The following is a 20,306-nucleotide window of genomic DNA, read 5'->3' as shown; positions in this document are numbered from 1 at the left end:
CGAAGGTTTATTGACGTAACGATTTATTTAAGCGGGGGATTACTTGTTCGGGGATCGCTGTATCGTCTTGGCCGTCCTCGCCGCGTTTCTTCTTCGACTGACTCGCCTTGCTCTGAATTTCCTTTTGGTAATAAGCTCGGTTTCCCAAAGCTCGCTCGTGAGTCGGTACCAGTTCCAAAAGCTCGTTCGTCATGCTTAAAGCCCGGGCTACGTTCCCTGTACAATAGAATAAATTTCATTAGCAAATCGAGTTACTCCGACTCGGGCCACGAAAATGTCGTATTTACGCAACTTAATATTAAATTCCCACCGACGCGGCGAACGGCAGGTATTATTAACAAACGACTACTTTTGTAATTCCGGGATTTAAGGCCCTCGGCGGGGTTAAACGTCAGCAATTTGAATTTCGAAGATCTCGGAAAGGCAGTTTAAACGCGATGCATCGGGGAAAGTTTTAATGGAGCTTTAAATAAACTAACCGGCGAACTTGGTCGCCCGCCACGCAAAATTTCATGCCAATTAAATGCTCGTCGAGCTCTTTTTTTCCTACCTATTCTCGCGGATCGTTCAAAGTAGAATTTACAAAAGAATTTTTCGATCCTCGCGACTTGGTGCAATTTAATTGTCCCGTTTGTTTTTTTTTGTATCGCGTGTTATTCAATTTCGCGAAACAATTTCGCGCTTCAAACGGTAGCGTGATCCCATATTTTTGTTATTTAATTCAGCTCGCGTCACGTGGGTCGAAGAACAGAAAACAGAACTGAAAACAGTCTCGAAAGTTTGTAACCGCAGAGTAACCGGGCGGAAACGCGAGTAATTTAGCTCCTAATTTATAATGCGCGAATTTTACGAAGCTGTAGAATTTTTCCTCGGGCTTCCCGCTCGCAAATCCTTTTCTGCCTGGCAACCGAAAGCCACAAACAATTGTTATTTTAATTCGCTAACAGAATTACCTCGGCGCGGACGGTTGTAAAGCTGCATTTGTCAAACGCTTTTACTTCTTTTTTAAAACGAATAATTAGAGTCCCGCCTCGTGGCATTCACAGATATTCGGTTAAATTCGAACTTGAATTTTTGCTCGATAACTTTCTCGTACAAGCGTATAAATTTGCCTGCTCTATCGAACAAAATTTAAAAGTCCAGTTGCAAAATAAGTTGAAAAAGCTGCTGGTATTAATCGAAATAGAAACCTTGCATGTACGTCGAGAACGCTAGGTACTCTAATATGTCCGGTTTCGAAGTCGTCGTCGCGTTTTGTTCTTCCTGAAGCCGATCCATGGCTTCCTGCATCCAGAGAACCGTATGATAGTAATCACGGTTGTGATAAGACTGTCGTCCCAGCTCGAAGCAATCGCCGGCTGAAAAGTGAAACGAATCACCAACTAAGAGCGAGAAAAAATGTAATTTTTCACGCGGGAAGCTTAATTCTGGAGAAAAATTATTCCCTATCCATCTTACCAAGATTTTCTGGTTTATTAAATCAGTTCTTACTATTGCACAGCGAAGAAAGAAATCTTGAAACGAAGGAGATCCTTCTCAGAAAGGGACAAACTAAATAAATCAAGGTTTTCTCTCTTATTTTCTATTTCAGTACATCGAAGTAAACGAGAAGAAACCTTAATCGCAAAGAATACAAATCGTTGTTTAGAATTTGTTGACCCGCGTAATCGGAGCTTCTGCCTTCCAGGAAGGATTCCGTTGCCTCGACTGAGTTTCAAAGTTGTTTTTCTCGAAAATAGAACTCCGTAGAAAAATTTATTCCACGATTTCGACTTATTTTTCCTCGAACAGTCACCCTGTTCTTGATTGTTCCACGATTCTGAGCTCACTCTGTATAATTCATGACTCGATTATCATAATTACATTCGTAATAACAGACGGTGGGTTAGGGACGAAAGGATATCGAAGGCGTTGAAAATTTGAAAGTTAAAATTGAAAAACGCGAACTGAAGCTTCCGCATTCTCTTCGAACTCTATGCCGGGACTGAATCGAACGATCCCGCGAGATGCGAAGTTTTAGCGAAAGTTTAAAGGTTTTTCACTGCCTTATTATGTATTCTAACTGGCTTCAAAGCGGGGAACTTCCTCCCCTTTCTTTCTTTTTCGTTTCTTCTCGCCGCTGGCAGGGTTTCCATGGAAAACTTGGTTCGTTAATTAATTTCTTCGCGTTTTTCGCTAGCCACAAAGACTTCCCTCGTGTCGCATTTATTCGAAGAGAAAGTTGTTTTTTTCACTCGCGAATCGTATCGTGATTCGAATCGATCTTCGTAAAACTACACTGTCGCAAAAGTTAAACAAATTCTCAAGTCTCTCCATTTATACGAAGCAACCGTAGGTGGTTCTAAGATGTCGATTAAAGGGTGATATAAAAGATAGAGGTACGCGAACGGATTACTTTCAAGCCATTTGGTATTCTTCCATTTCTCATCGTTTGGCTCTAAATGGACGATGGACGTTCGGTCGACGTAAAAATCACTTTCTTGCCCCGGTAAAAAGTGAAAGCCTCGAGGTAATAAGAAGCACGGAGGGGCAGAGGGGGGTTAGAGAAACGATCGCGACATCAGAAGTTGCGATTTGCTGCGGCAGCATGAACCGCACGGCAGAAAATCAGAGGGGCCAGTCGCGCGGAAACGAGGACAGGATGCTGATAAAGGAAATCGCGTAAATTATTCATACCAAGGATCTTTAAGCGTAGGTAACATCGGGGCCAATATTCCTGTCGATTCGCAACGTTTTGCCTCTTCCGTTAAACCCGCATAAATAATTCACGACGAAAAAGCACCGTGGAGCGAAGCTTCCATCCCCCTCCCTTCCAATCCCTGCCCTTTTTTCCTCTCGCGTTTCTTTCTTTTTTTTTTTTTTTTATTTCGGGGGCTAGACCAACACGATAGCGGGACGCGGATGGTCCGTAACGAACCGTTTCTTCCCAAACACTTTGCATGCTGTGTGTGTGCCCTACTTTGCAATTCGTCGTGCGCACTGTTTAAAAAAAAAAGAGGGAAATTCAGGCTTCGCGTGCATACGACATTCGGAAATTCATTCATAGTTGATGGATAGTTTTCTTTTTAATCGCAACTTGACTCGACGCGCTACACTGCAGAAATGGTCCAAAATTAAGGGATCGCTTATTTTATAGCCTCTACTTTTGGTATAATCTTGCGTCCAATAACGCTAGCGAACGTGTTAAATAATGGTACGATTCTCCCAACGACGAGAGAAAGGAGACGAGTTTGTTTCATCCGTCTAATGCAAGGCATTTTTCCAGCGAATAACTGAAATTAATAAATAACGAAACAGAGGCAGGGAGAAAAGTATGCGCGCACCGCTTAATCCTGTGCTGTACTGAACTCCATTCAGCACGCCTCTGGCGACTTGTGCAGTTTCGAGTTTGTAGGTGTCTTGCAGCCTCATCAGAGCTACGGCGGCGCCATTAAGGTCCTCGTCAGTGGGGAATTTAAGGTCGCTTCGTGAGCTCGTGATATTTGCGACGAAAGACTTGCCCACGTCCTGGGTTATCAGCTCCTCGACCCGCTTCCAGTCGGTAGTCAGTCTTTTCACCAGCAGATAAGCGTTGATTGGATTCGACAGGTATTGCTGAATGTTTCTCGACGCTTCCTCGTGTTCCCTCGCGTAATCCTCCACGTTCCTGAAACAACCAACGTTTTACTTTCGTCCCTTTCCCATCAGATACTTAATTAACGCGAACGAGGGGACGCTGATTTCTATTCGCTTTAATAAATTTCGGAAATTCAACGCGAAAAGGAGCCGTAGATTTTAATTCAGCCTTCCGTTGCAAATGTTTCTCGCGACCGTCTTGTCATTCTTCCAGGCCGCTTTAAACAACGACCGTTTCATTTCGCGCCATCCCCTCGCGCGTTTACGTGTTAGCGTTATTTCGGGAGGAACACGCCGTGCGATTTAATTTTCTCCGTAATTCGCGAACGTTGAAAATTCTACGCGCGAACCGTCCTGTTATCATTTAACTCTTCTCGACTTTAACTGTACTTCGAAGAACGTTTACTCTTGGACCTTTCTTTCCGAATGGAGTCTATTTCGTATATATTTCCAACTCCCTCGGGAAACCCTCTGATCTGGAACAGGAATTTCGGATGCGCACCCACCGCGAGTCCCGCGGTAAACATGAAATGTTTTGGTACACGAACACCGAAAGTTTGATTGCGCCAGCATGTCTGAAAGACGATCCGTTCGAGGAGCCACGGAGGGGTTGCAAAATAAGTAAAAGGAAAGTTGTTGCTTTCGGGAATTACAGCGCGCGAACTTTTCAGCGGTCAGGAGTCAAAAGTTGAGCCGCTCGAACAGCACTATTCGACGTCTCTCCGAGCGCAATGCGAGGCATTGTTAAGAAGACAGACTTCTTGCTTTTCCTGTAATTTAACTTCGTAACTTTGGCCAGGAAGCTTTCGCGTTCGCGGGATCCACGATAGCGATAACTTCCCTCTTCGATCGCGAAACTTTGTGACCCGCCGCTGGCTAAAAAGATTTCATCCTCGTCATTTGATTAATTTTCTGCCCTGTTTTCATACCGTGAACGACCAGTTGTCCGAGGTCCAAAGTATTCGGGCGGAATTTGTTTAATTTGCAACCCAAGCGTTTCATGGCGTCCCATTTTCTCTCCAATTGCGATCGCGTTTTCCGACAAAGAGCGATGATCCACGGTGCACGACCACCGTCACCCCCCCTCCCAGCTTCGTTTCCGGGGTTTAAAGAGAAACACAAAGGACTTGGCAAGATGACGAGGGAATTATTCAGTCCTGTTCTCCATTTTGCCGGGCAGTGCGCAATAGGCAATAACTGGCTGCCATAGATAACGACCAGCGGTATCCAAGCCCGGTCCTTCCACCCCCAGAAGGGACAGAGATAATTCGTGAAGATCGTTCTAGCGCGCGGAAAACCCAGCGGGGATACCGGCTATCCCTCCTCGACGTAATAATACGTCGCTCGACGGGAGAGGCGCGTGGCTCGCATGCAGATTCACCGGGACTCGATTAATTCTCGTACGATTCCTTTCGACCCTCTTTTTGCCGCGTCGCCCGGGCGTGGACTCGAATTCTTGCGCGTTCAAACGTTTTTGCTTTCGCCCCGGCCGTCCGGAAAATTCATTTCCGATGGTAATTTCAATCGATACGAAGCTCAACCGTGCGTTTTCGGACCTTGGGTTAATTCTCTGTTTTCATTTCGTCACGATCGGTGTTTATTCTCCTGCCTTCGAGACTCCGAGAATTCGATTACCCTTTTTTACCAAGCTTCTTCCGCGTTCGTGGCTACGGTTTCGAGCGTTGTTGGTCAACGTAGCCAATTTTAAACGACATCGGAAATCAGAAATCGCCAGGATTAAGACTAACTGGCGAAGAGATTAGGGTGCAGAGGAGGGAAAGTTAGGAAGAAACCAGAAGGAGGAAAGATAGTGAAAGGGGTCGGATGGACGATAGGAAAGGACAATTTCATTTCGAGAGCCACAATGTATTCCCGGATTGGAGATCCCTCCCGGCGATGAAGCGGTGCCGCGCGTTTTCTTTCGACTCTCGTTTTATCCGGTCGTTCAACTCCGAGATTGAGGACGATGGAAGGGCGTAGAAGGGCCATTTGCGTGATCGGTTCGGCCGAGATAACGAGGGGAACGTTCATGCAAATGCGATCGAAATGGAAACTCGGTCGAAACAGTATGCTTTATCGGGACTTTAATTCGACGTAATTCGTACACGAGATGATGCACTGCTCTTGACGGACATCCAACCGATCGGTCAGAGCGTAATATTCTCCCCAACGTTCCCGTCAACTTCCGTTCTCGGTGAAATATCGGCTCGTTACTCCCGGAGATCGATTACCGGCTCCACGGAACGGATCATTCCGAGCCAAATCGATCACTTTCTTTCTCGATCGAAGATATTTTCTTCAAAACGTACTGCAGTATACATGGTAATCAGGGACATTAATTGTTTCTTATTCACGGAGTTAACACGCTCAGCGCGAAATAAATATTAAACGATCTCGGTTGCCTCTGAGCGGGGAAGAATTAGTTGCATACAAGCGAGGTATATTGTAGCTCGTAGTACTGCAACTGGAAATGCGGCAATTGTGATTAACGGAATCTACGTGTCTACGATCCCCTTCTGGTCGATACGGGCTACTCCAGGGGGGATAAATTTCTGTTTAAGTACATCTGCGTGCCAATGGTTCGCGCCTCGTCTCGTAATTCCCTTCGTGGACAATACCGCTCCATTTTACCCGAGAAAAGACGGGCACGCGATTTTCGTCGCGACGATTCCTGCGGAAATTGCAGAGAAAGGAAGCACGGGAGTGACAAATATAGATGATTGCGACAACGCGTCGCGATGGATGGTAACGTTACGCGTGCATTTACAAAATGCCACTTAAATATGATGCACCCAAGGGAATCTCTAAAGTGCAACGGAATAACAGGATTTTCCAAAATATTCGTTCCTTCAACGATATACGTTGCCAAATATTTCTGTTCGCGTATTATATTCTCGGTGAGGAATTTTTTTCTCGAAAGTGTGTAGGATTTTGGGGGTATGTCTATTGACCAAAAATGATTGTAATTGACCCCCGTAACTAAAAATAATTTTTCCAGAACGATTGGAAATTTTTTTTTTTCGTCGAAAAATTTCAGCACCTACCCCCTGTCGATTTTTCTTAAAAATTCCTTTTTCATTTTTAATAATTTTGTTTGACGTCCTACAGAAAAGTTGTCTAATACTTTTTTTGTAGGTACCCATGAACTCTACTTCAGAAAAAAGTTTCATTGAAAAATATTCACTATAGTAGGAGTTATGGCCGTTTGAAAATTGAACCACTTTTATGGGGTTTTTCGTATTTTGCGGGGTCAAGGAGCAACTTTTCCAATATTTTTAGAATTTCTACATATTCTTTACTAAAATAGGCGTCGATTGCTTTTTTAAACATCAAAATCGTCCAATCCGTTCAGAAGTTATGACGTTTTAAAGATACGCATAAAATTTCAGTGGAATCAATCAACGTATGGTCAGGCATTATATTTTCGGTAATGAATTTTTTTCTCGAAACTGGTTAGGATTTCGAGGGTATGCCTATTGACCAAAAATGATCGTTATTGACTCCTGCAACTAAGAATAATTTTTTTAGAACGATTTGAAATTTTTTTTTTTCGTCGCAAAATTTCACACCTTCTCGAATTTTTTTCTCGAAAGTGTGTAGGATTTCGAGGGTATGCCTATTGACCAAAAATGATCGTTATTGACTCCTGCAACTAAGAATAATTTTTTTAGAACGATTTGAAATTTTTTTTTTTCGTCGCAAAATTTCACACCTTCTCGAATTTTTTTCTCGAAAGTGTGTAGGATTTCGAGGGTATGCCTATTGACCAAAAATGATCGTTATTGACTCCTGCAACTAAGAATAATTTTTTTAGAACGATTTGAAATTTTTTTTTTTCGTCGCACAATTTCACATCTCGAATTTTTTTCTCGAAAGTGGGTAGGATTTTGAGGGTATGTCTATTGACCAAAAATGATCGTTATTGACTCCTGCAACTAAGAATAATTTTTTTAGAACGATTTGAAATTTTTTTTTTTCGTTGCAAAATTTCACACCTTCTCGAATTTTTTTCTCGAAAGTGGGTAGGATTTCGAGGGTATGTCTAATGACTAAAAATTATTGTAATTGACCCTCGCAACCGAAAATAATTTTTTTTAAACGATTTGAAATTTTTTAATTTCGCCGAAAAATTTGTCCACTTATTAAATTTTTTTCTCGAAATTGCGTAGGATTTCAGGGGTATACGTATTGACCCAAAATGATTGTAACTGACCCTCGCAGCCAATAATAATTTTTTCACAATGATTTGGAATATTTGAAAGTTTATAAGGTGGTGAATAACATAAATCGACCTTTCGAGCCAATCTTCGAACCACGTTGCTCGGCAACCAATTAGTCGTCGATGTCGCGGAAAGTTGGCCATTAGTTGATTTTAGTTCCGGGCCGGTCGCGGACTGGTAGCGCGTCATTGAAATTCCCGTGCAAAATGTTCAATCGCCTCGGGTTGCATTAAGACCGATGAATAATTCCGACTGGTCCGCGGGCGATGCAAATCGACCGCGTCGAACATTGAAATTCTCCCGGTTAGGGGGTGTCGCGACGCGGTTAATTCGTTCTTCTTAAAGATAATATTTCACCTGGCTCGCGAGAGGACAAGCGGATCAGGCGAAGGGTGGTTCTGCGAAGTTGCGTTAGGCAGGAAGCAACCAAGAGAAACGCGGAGACGAGGACTCGGCCGGTCAGGTTTAATGGTGGTTGCAATTCTAATTAAGATAGTACGTATTCAACCAGTTTCCTTTCGCGGTGTCGCGTGGGAGGGGTCGCAGAGAAGCCGTGGGAAAGTCTGCAAAAACCGCAAGCTACCGAACGACGTCGTCCCGGTCCTTACCGATGTCGTGCAACGTCTCCACGGAGTTGTCCTGCGACTCGTTCCCCCCGATGGAAGCAATTAAAATAATGGCGTGTTCCACGACGACGACCTTTTCGACCTGACGTTGCAACGTGGGCTAAAGGTATCGAAAGAAACGAAACGATCCGGAACGTTTGCGGTTCTTATCGAGTTAAATTGCCACGATACGAGGGTGCGTGTGATCGCGTCTGGCGGGACACACTGTATGGACGGTTTCCGAGTTCGAAACAGTATGGCAGATCCTTTCATAACGGACCGCGAGAATCGATGGGCATTAATGGCCCCGCGGGTAACACGCTAGCACTCTCCGGTGGAACATAAATTACGATAAATCAAGGTAATCTGTACGGATAGATGACGGACGTGTCGCTCGACTAAGTAGTTCGCGATGTTCGCGCCTCGGCTGGAATTGGCCTTGTCGCGGCCAATCCCACGATGGGATCCGCGCGCTGGGAGACCGCACCGAGTCTGGCTTAATAATCTAGGAAAGCTCGGCTCCCGAGCCCGATAAATTATTCCCCGCCATTAGATCCCAGCAGAATTATTCGATTAAATCTTGATTCAACCGGCGCGCGATCTTCCTTGTACATCGGCCGCGACACGTGCTACCGCGCCGTCGGGTTTGCTTCCGCGAGAGGAGGCCTCCGCCCCCCGTTGATCGGCGCACTTACGAGTGCCACGGAATAATTGACCGGACCCGGGGAACCGCTCCGCGAACGTCAGCTGTTTTTCGACGATGTTTCGAGGGTGAATTTTGACGATCACGCACCCGCCGAACATCGATCCGAGGGTAGCGTCTTGTCATTATTTCATTGCCTCCGCGTTTCGGTGTTATTGTTTACACGTTGCTCGTTACCAACGAAACAGTCTGATTTTTATATTGCAATTGTAGGAGGGTGTAGAGGGTAAAAAGGACGTTGTCAGGAGTCCGAAATAAAACCTCCCACTCTTAATAACTGATATATTTTAATAAACGGGTGATATAGTAATAGGGCGCGCGCGAGTGTTCGTGTCAATCTTCGTCAGTGTCCTCGTTGCAACTAACTTTTGCACGAGGCTCGTTATTCGATTGCCTCCTTGGCCTTCCCATCCCTTCGCCGCTTTCCCTTTTTCCAATAAGGAACAACGGCCTACGCTTTGGGCACAGGGGTTTTTCCCTGTCCTTTCCAGGCCAAAAGGCCCGTTAGCCTCCTACACAATTGTTTTTTTAATTTAGAAACTATTTTATCTCGAAACGTCGTATTCGTTGCGGTGAAAGGTGTTCCGGTTCCTGTTGTTTTTATCGGTGTCGTCGGCGTCGATATTGTTATCGTTTTTATTTTTCTCGAAGCAGTCGTCGGCGTCTGGGTTGTCGGTAAAACGCATAGTCGGGAAATTTTCATTAGGCGAGGCGGCCTTGCGAAAGCGTGAAAGCGAGGACGGAAAGGGAGAAAGTCGCGGAGGTACCCGCGGCGCGAGATAACGGAACGCGAGAAGCGTCCGCGTCGGCGGCCATTGTGTTCCATCGAGGACAATAGCGTCGGGGATGTCCCTATCTTCCGCCACGAAGTTGATATCGCGATCGAATCGCGGTCCAATTGTAATTGGATACTCCCCCAGACACCGAACTGTCTACGAACAAAAAGAAATCCTCCTTCGAAAGCTGCGGCGGCGAGATTTTCGCCGCCGTCTTATCGATTCCAATTTTCCGCAGTAATTGAGAGTCACTCGATGACGGATCAGACTTCATTGAAATATCGGCTCGAGATAGAAAATGAACGAGCCTCGCTCGAAATATGATTAAAACGTTAACAAATATGCACTATCGAACGCCGTCCGTAACAATAATCGTATTCACGGATCGTTACGAGACGCGACGCGTACAAGATCGATCCTTACCAGTGGTTTCTGTAGCGTATCGATTCTTAGAGTTCCCCACGGACGAAATTTAGTGGCGTGGGATCCGGTGATCCTGGACCTATCTTTGACGATAACGCGAACGTAGCCATTCCGTAATATGCAGAACAGCCTTGTAATTGCGTTTGCGATGGCGAGCAAACAATGGTACCATTGGCATTGGTCGAATTTTATCGTACAGTGTTTCGATAGCGAGCGTTCGAACTTGTAAATCTCAAACGTACAGATACTCGGAACGCCCGTGAAAGTGGACTCGAGCGAAGATCGAGGGACGAAAGTTCCGGAAACAATAAAGCTAAACGAAGAAAAGAGCCAGGCGAGATGGATCTGGTGCACTTCAAAGGAAATTCGGCCCAAGGTTCCCTTACGAATTGGAAATTCACGGACGACTTTGAACCGAGCTGCGGGGCAAACAGACGCAAACGGTACAAGCGGGTGGATTTCCTCCATTGAAACCGAATCGGTCGGCCGGTTCAAGGAGCGCAAATTTAACGTCCAGATTGACCGATACGTACACACATCGATACGAGGGGGTATTTCGGAATCGGAGGCGTTTCGGGGATCGCACGATAATGCTGGCCCCGGGAACGGTCATTAGGATCCATTGGGACGAAGCAACGACAGTCCGGTGACGTTCAGGAGTTGTCCAGGCCCGATTGGTTTCTCTCGTAACGAGTGGACCAATCCGGCCGGGGCGGGATGTAAGCCTGTCGCACTTTGCCGCAGCTGCGGATGTCAGGTGAACGTTGTCGACCGTAGGGGGAAAGTCAAGCGCACCTGGCTCGTTTATTCCAGTAATTTATACGACGCCTCGTCACTTACGCTGGTCCAGCATGAAATCGATACATCCTTCCGAACCCTGTTCTACCTGTCTCAGCTGCAACGTTTCGCTGCCCGTTTCCGTACCCACTTTCCACCTCCACCTCGCAGAACACGGTTTATATTACGCAATGACGGAAGCAAGACACAGTTCGAACCCCTGATTTAATTGGAAAATTGCGAAAGAAGACGCTACTCGTCCTCGACGAACATCGTCGATTCGGTCTCAACGGTTTTTCTATCGTACATATTTTTCTTGTGCGAGGTAGTTATCGAAACGTGTATCTTGGAAGCTTTAAAAACACCGTCTGCGATCGAACGAAAACACGCCGCTCGCCAGAGTTCGAAGGAAATATCAAACGATTGCGCCCGGTGGCTCGCATTCTACCTCCGAGGAATACTTGGAGAACGCGGGAACAATTAACGAAATTCGGGCACGGGGGCGGAACACCGATGCGATTTAAATTGCAAACCGGCTTTTTCTCGCCTCCCGGTAATTTGCGGCCGACGGAGGAGCAATTACCGCGATCTTGGATCATTTTTTTAGCCGGAGTTCTCGATCCGTTTGGAAGATCGCGAAGACGTCGGAATACAAGATTATTACAACGATGGTTGGTGCAAGGGGTCAAGTATTTCGATATCGAGTGGGTGGAGAATATATTCGAGGGGTAATCGGATCGGAACGGTCGCGTCGATAGGTTAGGCGTCGGTTCGAAATACCCTCGGAGCGGATGAACCGCCCCTAGCGGAAAATACGAGACAGAGGGACGTGGAAGGAAAAAAGAGCAGATCCTAATAACTGACTGATACCGAGAGCATTTGCATTTCAAGTCCCCTGGTCCGAGTGGCACGAGCGAGAACGTGTGCCACGAGACAGCACGGAAACTCGATTAAAAAGCTGACCGAGCTCCGGGTACGTATCCGCCCGCGCTCCTATCGCGCCCGAGGGACACGCCTCAGGCGCGATAACGACAGTTCTTTATATTCCACCTCCGTCCAATAACGAATCCTCTCGTTAGCGCGATTTCAACGTTTTCCCTCGTTTCTTGCTCCCGCCGTTCCCATTTCTCCTGTTTTCGATGATGCTGGACGCTCGCCTCCTCCCTTACCTTTTTTACTTTTTACCCTCCTTTGGTCCCACCCTCGCGCTCCACCCCGTATACGTACGCGACAGATTTTAATTAGCGATATACGCGCACCACGAGCGATCGAAGCTAGCGCTTTTTTTTTCACGCTCCCTCTGTTATGTTTTCGTTACTCTCACCCCTATCCCCGTGCGTTCCTCTTTCTCCCGACGCCGATCCCCTGAAAAATGTTATCTTCGCGCCGACGATTCTCGCAGTTCGTTTTTACCCTGGTCTCCATTATCTCCGTCGCGTTTAATACAACTTGTTCCAGTTCCGCGGATCATTCTATAAATATTTTTTCGATGAAGGGGTCGCATTAAAAATGCAATAAAAATAAAGACGCGTGACCTTTCCGCCCGATGGAATGGTTTAATTTGATAAACCGATCGCGTCATCGAGGGCGAAACGTTGCGTGGAAAAAAACAAAAGGGCGAGGAATCGTCGAGTGTTGCTGGCGGTGGTATAAAGGAACCCTTTGCAACAGCGTGCCATCAATACAGACCGGTGAAACGAATTCACCACCGTGAACGTCGTATCAGATTTCCCATGGGGAAAGAGCGTTCGAAAACAGACAAATAGTTTATCTCGCGCCGGCCACGCTGGAAACTGGTCAGCGTCCATGACTGCCAGATTCTACGGCATTTTTTCCCCACCCCGTTTCGCGCCCGTCGAGGTAAATGGAATAGCCCGGTATCAAGGGGAATACCTAGAGCAACGCACGAAATGGTCGACGATTCGAAAGCTTTCAACCCATCGGGGCTAACCGCGATCCCACTCCTACGGTTCTGCGCTTCGCCCCCTCGCGCTGAGACTCTTCAAACCACCCCCTCCGCTATCCTCTCTTCTCTCTCTGTCTCTGTCCTCGTTCCCTTTCGCTCTGACTTCTTCGCCAGGCTGCAGGATAATGGCGATCGTCATTTAGCCACTTCCGGTGGTTCGATATCGTTGCGCGATTTACATGAGAATCTTCTCTGGAATTTCCACGAGATTGCGTGCCAGGAGAGGAGACCGTTCCGCGTCAGACTCGGCCGCCGATCGTTTTTCTCCACTTGTTTATTTCGTTCTCGGTCCTCCCCAGACCCCCATTTCCCGATCGTTCTTTTTTAGAACAGTATTTCCAACGCAGTTTCCTAGACTTGTTTCCCCGATAGATTTTATCCCACCAATCATATTGACAGTTAACCCTTTAATCTATAGGATTCCCCAATAAGAGTTACAGAACCATCCTAGCAGACGTATTTGTTATTCGTTCGTTCGAGAAGCCATGATTTTTCTCCGTAACGCGAAATAACTCGAATTGAAATAAAAATATAACGAACTGCCAGACAAATCGCCCGATGAATCATTCATTTTGTCCATGGTTATGGAAGTATTGGACTTTTTAATAGGTTTCGGTGCTTTTAGTATGTATACAAAATGTAAAACGTGTGCTGGAAATCCTAAATTTCTTGAAAGCAAAGTTCGTGATCTGGGCTTCGAGCTGCTAGCGTGCAAACTTCGAATAAAAGCTCGTAAATTCTTATCCGTTGATAAACAACCATACATGTATACGAGGATAAATAAAAAAATCGATACTGCAAACGATGGACGTTCCGGGCTTTGTCGCAGATTCTGAAACCGAATCGATGGCCAAAAAATTAGAAAACAAACATTTTTGCATCGATAATATAAGCAGATTCGATGCACATTTTTTCAAAGTTGATAGACTACTTGGAAATTGTTCATCGTTCTGTGGTATAGATACTGCAACTCGTGCGGATTATTTGGTACCCGGTGATTCGAATCAGGCATTGCGTGCAGAACATTCCGCTTCTTGATGCAAATGGCTTAACTGCGGAACGCATCTCGTACGGAGAATATTGGAGAATCATAAACTGTTGTGGAACGCATCACATGAGCGCGTGCCTTACATTTCTTGAGTAATTAATTGTCCGACTTCCCACGTGAAGGTTATTCGAAGATATATAATTATACAAGCGTAACGATAAGTATGCAAATTTAAGTTGTTGTTGGGCAAAATGTAATCTGATTAGAGCAAACATATTTTGAAAATTATTGAAATATTACTGAATAATCATCGGGAGTTAATAATAATTTTCAAAAATTTCACATTATTAATCCTCGTATTCTAGAAGTTATAAGTATAGTTTATAAAAAGTGGGCGGCTGGCAAAGCGTTGAAATTTGAATTCGGATCTTTTTATCCTCGTCCGTCGATAAAGTTGCGGCGTCCCCGTAAACGCACGAGTGCAGAACTCCCCGCGAGGTGGCGATGAATACATCGAACCTGCGCGTGCGATGCGCTTGCGTAGGTGGCATAGTGTTCTGTCAGAAGCGTCTCGCGTTCGTCGTAGATCGGGTGTAGCGTTAAAATGTAATGTGAATTTTATTCGTTCTTTGTTTTGGAAACGTAAAAAACGCGACCGTGGTATAATGTAGCAACAAGTGTTCGAATTTACGCGAACGTTTGAATCTTCAATTGGCGGCCATGACCGACAATCCGCTTGCGATCAACGGAGAGGTTAAGAACCTGTTTCCTTCCAGCTTCGCCGAAAAAGTGCACCGCGATTGGATCAAGTCTGATAATCCTGACAAGATTGTCACTTGCAAACAAACAGAGGACGTACAATTTTTCCACGGTACGAATCTTTGCTGTCGATCGAAGAACAGTGATACTGTTTTCGATTGGAATTTCCGGATTTTGGCGCGCGGTAAGTCCTAGTACATTGTGGTTTTTGGCCGTGTTTACATTCGTTGCGATTGGTCATAAGTTGATGCGCGAAAACAAATATGCGATTTAATGTTAGTCGATCTTTCTAAACGATATTGCGTTCCTAAACAATAACGATATTGTTTCTAAAATATTTGTCGATTACTGCGGCTCTTGTTATTTCGAACGTTGGCGTTTCTGTGGCATTGTCGTAACGTGCGGTATTGCTTTTATAAATTGGCACAATGTTGGTGAAACATAGTACGTATTATATTTATCTAGGTAAAACTTTACAAAGGGTAGCATTGACTTTAAATCAAAATCTCAGAAATTTTGTTTTGAGATCTGTGCGCGACAGCACCAATGAGATTGGGATTACAAATGGTCAGGAATGGTGTAACGTAGAACTTAATGCAGCGAGCGAAAATGAAAGTAACAAAGTATATTTTGTGAAAATATGGTTCGCTGCCAATCAATACGGCACTTACCGGCAGAATATTATATTTTATTTTGGAGAGTATCCTGTGATACTACAAAGAATTTGTATGGATTGTTTACCCACCGAAGACTTTTTAAGAATTTACGCAGCTACAGATTATCAATTTTCACAAAACCCAAAGACATGGGTGAACGAATCGCACATACATAGATTCGAATCGCCGTTTGTACCACCAAAAGACCCGAAGGAGGATAAATTATCTGCGATATATCCATATCCTGACAGAACAAACTTTTTCTTGACTCAAGAAACTCTTACCGATGCCCATTTAATGCCAGAAAATTACAGAGGTCGTCTCCACGAATTGATTACCGTGGAGGAACTAGCTAGACACGAACAAATTGCCAGATACAATGTACTTACTTGCGTGCGTCTTGTTTCTCATTATATTTTGGCTTTGTCTGGCGATGGGTCTACCATTGCTAAGTATGCACCGACCGGTGAGCTCTTTGCCCAGGTGAGATTACCATTAGCAGTTATATATTTGTTTTTCTTTCTCTGCACCCTTCTTATACTGGAAATTAATGTTTGCTTACCACTAGTCGTACAACTATGCATATATAAGTTAATGGTAAGCATACTTGTTCATTGACCAAATTCTCAGCAAAACCTATGACACATTTTTATCATAGATGCCACTAAGTCGAGGTGTCTCGGAAGATACAAAAAGTGGTAGATTATTCTTGAGAGGTTGCACTAGCGTGCTTTTCAAGAGTATAGAGAACAAATCGAACTTACATGCGATATTCGAGGGCCACATAGAAGACAAATGTACTCAAACCGTGTATATTAGATTGGCGAAAAATTGCGTGGATGCTTTAAATTTGGTAGCTAATACAAATCTGAAAGTGCAGGTACAATTTGTGTTAAATCGTTTGCCATTTTGCGAATGGCACAGAGCCGTAGATAGCCTTCCAGACATAGGACTAGTTTTTTTAAACAAGGCTCACATGGAAATAAAGGATGCAGAAATTTTAGATCTACTGAACAGGGATACATCTACCATTAGACAAAATTTGGATTGGCTAGTACTGAATTCTTTATTGAACATAGAACAGAAAAGAGCTCTGGCTATTATGACAGCTCCCATAGAGGTTCCTTTACCACCTATTTTGCTACTTGGACCATTTGGAACTGGGAAAACGTTCACCATTGCCCAGGCTCTTCGTATATTGCTCACGAAAAACAGCGAGCATAAGATTCTGCTTTGTACGCACAGTAACAGTGCAGCGGATCTATACATTAAAGAATTCTTCGACGTTTGGTACAGAACAGAGAAGTATCCACGATTGAAGCCTGTTAGAATCTTTTACAAGGGTCGGGCTAAGAATACGGTACGTTCTCCATCGAGATGAAATAGTTAATGTTGGTCGAAACATTCCTTTCGCTTTCACTGCGCGATTTCAGGTACATCCGATAGTCCAAGGGTATAGTCTGATGAAGGATAACGGTACTTTTCGTGATCCAACCGAGGAGGATCTCCAAGATTGCGGTATAATCGTGACGACTTTAGCGGCGTCTAGCTCTCTAACGTGCTTGAACTTATCGTTCACACACATAGTAATCGACGAAGCCGCTCAGGCGTTAGAATGCGAAGTCCTGATACCGCTGGCGTTAGCCACTAGACAGACACGTTTAATTCTAGCGGGTGATCAAATGCAACTCGCTCCAGAAATTTATAGCGACCTAGCCAGTGAACGTGGCCTGAGCGTGAGTTTTCTCGAGAGGATCTATGGAATGTACCCGCACACCCATCCTTGTAGAATACATCTTTGTCAGAATTACCGTTCTCACGAGGACATCGTTAAATTTACGTCTGAAATGTTTTACGATGGGGTCGTAAAGCCTGCTAATAATTTATTATTAAAGCATCCTGTGTTAAAACCTTTGACCTTCTATGCCGTTCAGAGCGTAGAAGTGCAGGTACGTTCGTCATCGAAACCGACTGGCTGTTGGGTTAGGTCTAGTTGATATTAATTTACTGACCCTTCGTTAGCACGATCGTTTAAACTGCTTCGCGCACTTTAGGGCTCTTTCAGACGATACGGTGATACTATTTTCTCGTTGTTTGGCTGTCTAACTCCTCGATGCGGTCGATTCTGACGTCCGAAGGAGCCTCGAGAGCGTGTCGAAGCGTAATTTAAATCGAACCGTTTCCTTTTCAGCGTAATCTTTGGTTTCTTTGTCGACAGGATATGCATTCAACGGGTTACGTTCACGAGACGGAGGCATACGAGGTAGTTACTCGTGTATTAGAGTTGAAAAACAACTGGCCGGTAGATCGTTGGGGACCATACGGCGAAGAATCGATAGGAGTGTTGGCTTATTACGCGGAACAGGTGCGGAGGATACGCACGGAATTGCGGAAACGCAAACTGTCCGACGTGTCCGTCGAAAGGGTGCTGAATGTCCAGGGGAAACAATTCACCGCGGTCTTTATCAGTACCGTTCGAACTAGAAACTGTTGCAGATATTCCGCAGAAAGGAACGTAAAAGATTACGGGTTCTTAACGAATCCGAGACTCTTGAACACAGCCATCACGCGGGCGAAATGTTTCGTGGCCGTGGTCGGCGACCCGGTTGCGCTTTTAACGATAGGTTCTTGTCGAAAGCTCTGGCAAAGGTATCTGGAGATCGCTGATCTTCACGGCACCGACCGGGAAACCGTCAAGTATCATCTCGATCGTGTTCGCGAACTTCCGTTCACCACGCCGTTGAATCCACTGGCGGAGGAATTCGTACCCAGGAATCGACAACGACTTTACCTCGTCGAGTACTTGCCAGTATCGATTGTGTATCCGGTGGTTAATTACACGAATTACTGAAAGTAGTTATCGTCCGTCGCAAACGCTACCTTAATATCTCGACTTTCAGTATTTGCTTTTTATTTCCACTTCATTTCTCTTTCTCATCAATTCTGTACATACGTATCAACTTTTTTAGACCAGCCGTTTTTCTAGTTCCATATATCCTTTTCAATGAATTTTGTTGCTACGATCGGTGGAAACGATACAGTGAATTTATCAGGGTGTGCTAGTGTGACGAGACCTTTCTTTTGGTCATTGTTATGCGATACGATGCGGTGTGTATTATAAGAATGTGATATACGCGAGTTGTAACAGAACTGAATATATCGATGCAATAAAAAAAAAAAAAATAAAATAAAATAAAAAAAAAAACCCTGCATGCGTTGTAATAGAAGAGTGTGGCTCGACGATTTAGAAAAGATCCCTAAGAGCGTGACCAGAGTATGATGTGTGTGGGGCGTCCTGCAAAGTATGAGTTTCGTAGTTGCAACGATTTTCAAGATATTGAACGTTGAAATTTGTAAAATTACTTTTAACATTTTTAAACCCGGCTGTACCTTTAATACCTTGAAAACTCCACGGAGTAAAACTGACATTTTGCAGGAATTAGTTGCTTTAACGGTACACGGAACTTACCGTCAAGAAACTAATGGCGAAACTGAGTTCTGGAGACGCGGGAAAGGGACCAGGGCCATCGTTTTTCCACGACAGAGATCTGTTCTGTCCTTCGCGTGTGATTCGTACACGTTTCGATTGGCGTTCGACTGTCTTGTATCGCGAAGCGCGAGATCCGATTTTACTTGAATGTTCAACTTCGACCATCGACGCGTTTTAAATGGTTAAGGCGGATGTGTTCGTAGACGATTAAAATAAATAAGCGTAATATTAGGCGTTATTCGTGGAAGGTCTTTACACTCGTCGTTCTGGGATTCCCGGATAACATTTCGCGTTCGCGCGAAACTTTTAAACGAATCTAGGAATTACCAATCGACGATGTATGCTACCAGGCATCTTGCAAAGAGCTTTGCTGTATCTCTTCCGCCGATTCTAGAACCAACGATCGTTCTGTCCCATTATATATTAAGCTGGGCTATTGCTTTTCGTTGTTACATTTCGAAGGTAGATCTGTTTAGAGACGATTGAGTTTTGTATTACTACTCGATATCTATTATAGAAATATAGTTTTTAAATATATCCTTTCTCAATTTTTATCGTTTAATCAATGGATCATGCACGTTCGGCCGGGAAATGTTCGGTTACTTCAGATTTCATTGTCGATCTTCGAACATTGTTACTCTTCGTTGTATAGAACGAAATTTTGTAATAATCTATTTTGTACATGAACAGATTACATACTTAAATACGTACATATACATATATATATATATATATATTTTTTTTTCACCAAGCAGAATACGACTATTGCCGTTACTTTCGTCGTGAGTGTTTACATTTGTATGAAAGCCTTGAAATAAAGAAAATGTCTGTACGTAACGTTTCGCTTGTGGTTTGCATCCGCGACAGGAAGAGTCAAATGGTCACCGACGACCCTCGAACGGTTGAAGGGAGAACGTGAAAAGTGCTCTTGGTTTTTCTTTTGAAAACCACGCACTTTCAGCTTCGCGCGTCGAATGAATGCAGCCGACGACGGGTCGAACAAAGGCGCGCCCGTTTGCTTTTATTTCTATAATTAAGGACCACTCTGCCGAGCATTACGGCGAAGCATCTTCGGAGCAAAATAAAAATAAAAAAAAAAAAAAAAGAAAAAAGAAATATATACTCCCGCGTACACGGTTTTACTCGTAAGCAATCTTTTGTTCGATCTTTTTCAAGAATCTTCCGCATCTCGCTGAGAAAAACAACGAACGAATCGAGAAAACGAGTTTAACAGTACAATTTGCATTTTGTAAAGAATTTGTTAGACCGCGTTTATATTGGAAAAAAGTTGTGCTTCTCAACTATAGATTAGATTAGTCCCTTGATCT

The 20,306-nt window shown here is 44.4% G+C and overlaps 2 protein-coding genes across 4 annotated transcripts in view; one reads left to right on the top strand and one right to left on the bottom strand.

Annotated features, from left to right (window-relative positions):
- The window catches only part of LOC143340581 (prolyl 4-hydroxylase subunit alpha-1-like), a 159,173-nt gene that overhangs the window by 1,511 nt on the left and 137,356 nt on the right, over positions 1–20,306 (bottom strand). For all 3 annotated transcript variants that reach the window (XM_076762735.1, XM_076762736.1, XM_076762737.1), the window contains 3 exons: positions 3,324–3,646; positions 1,191–1,358; positions 44–216 (listed from right to left, as the gene is read on the bottom strand). In XM_076762735.1, the coding sequence (XP_076618850.1) occupies positions 44–216; positions 1,191–1,358; positions 3,324–3,646 (664 nt within the window). The remainder of the gene's footprint in view (positions 1–43; positions 217–1,190; positions 1,359–3,323; positions 3,647–20,306) is intronic.
- Positions 14,641–18,693, top strand: LOC143340580 (putative helicase with zinc finger domain). The gene is made up of 5 exons (XM_076762734.1): positions 14,641–15,016; positions 15,298–15,971; positions 16,147–16,848; positions 16,922–17,437; positions 17,707–18,693. The coding sequence occupies exons 1-5, from the start codon at positions 14,794–14,796 to the stop codon at positions 18,337–18,339; spliced, it is 2,748 nt and encodes a 915-aa protein (XP_076618849.1). The 5' UTR covers positions 14,641–14,793; the 3' UTR covers positions 18,340–18,693.

The sequence above is a fragment of the Colletes latitarsis genome, chromosome 3, assembly GCF_051014445.1.
Source record: "Colletes latitarsis isolate SP2378_abdomen chromosome 3, iyColLati1, whole genome shotgun sequence".
NCBI classification, from domain to species: Eukaryota; Metazoa; Arthropoda; class Insecta; order Hymenoptera; family Colletidae; genus Colletes; species Colletes latitarsis.
This window is presented reverse-complemented; position numbering and strand designations above follow the sequence as displayed.

Excerpts from the sequence above, each read along its gene's own strand:
- LOC143340580 (XM_076762734.1), top strand. The coding sequence starts at position 14,794 with ATGACCGACAATCCGCTTGCGATCAACGGAGAGGTTAAGAACCTGTTT. Across the intron at positions 15,017-15,297 it reads TTTCCGGATTTTGGCGCGCG|GTAAAACTTTACAAAGGGTA; the intron begins GTAAGTCCTAGT and ends ATATTTATCTAG. Across the intron at positions 16,849-16,921 it reads AGGGTCGGGCTAAGAATACG|GTACATCCGATAGTCCAAGG; the intron begins GTACGTTCTCCA and ends GCGCGATTTCAG.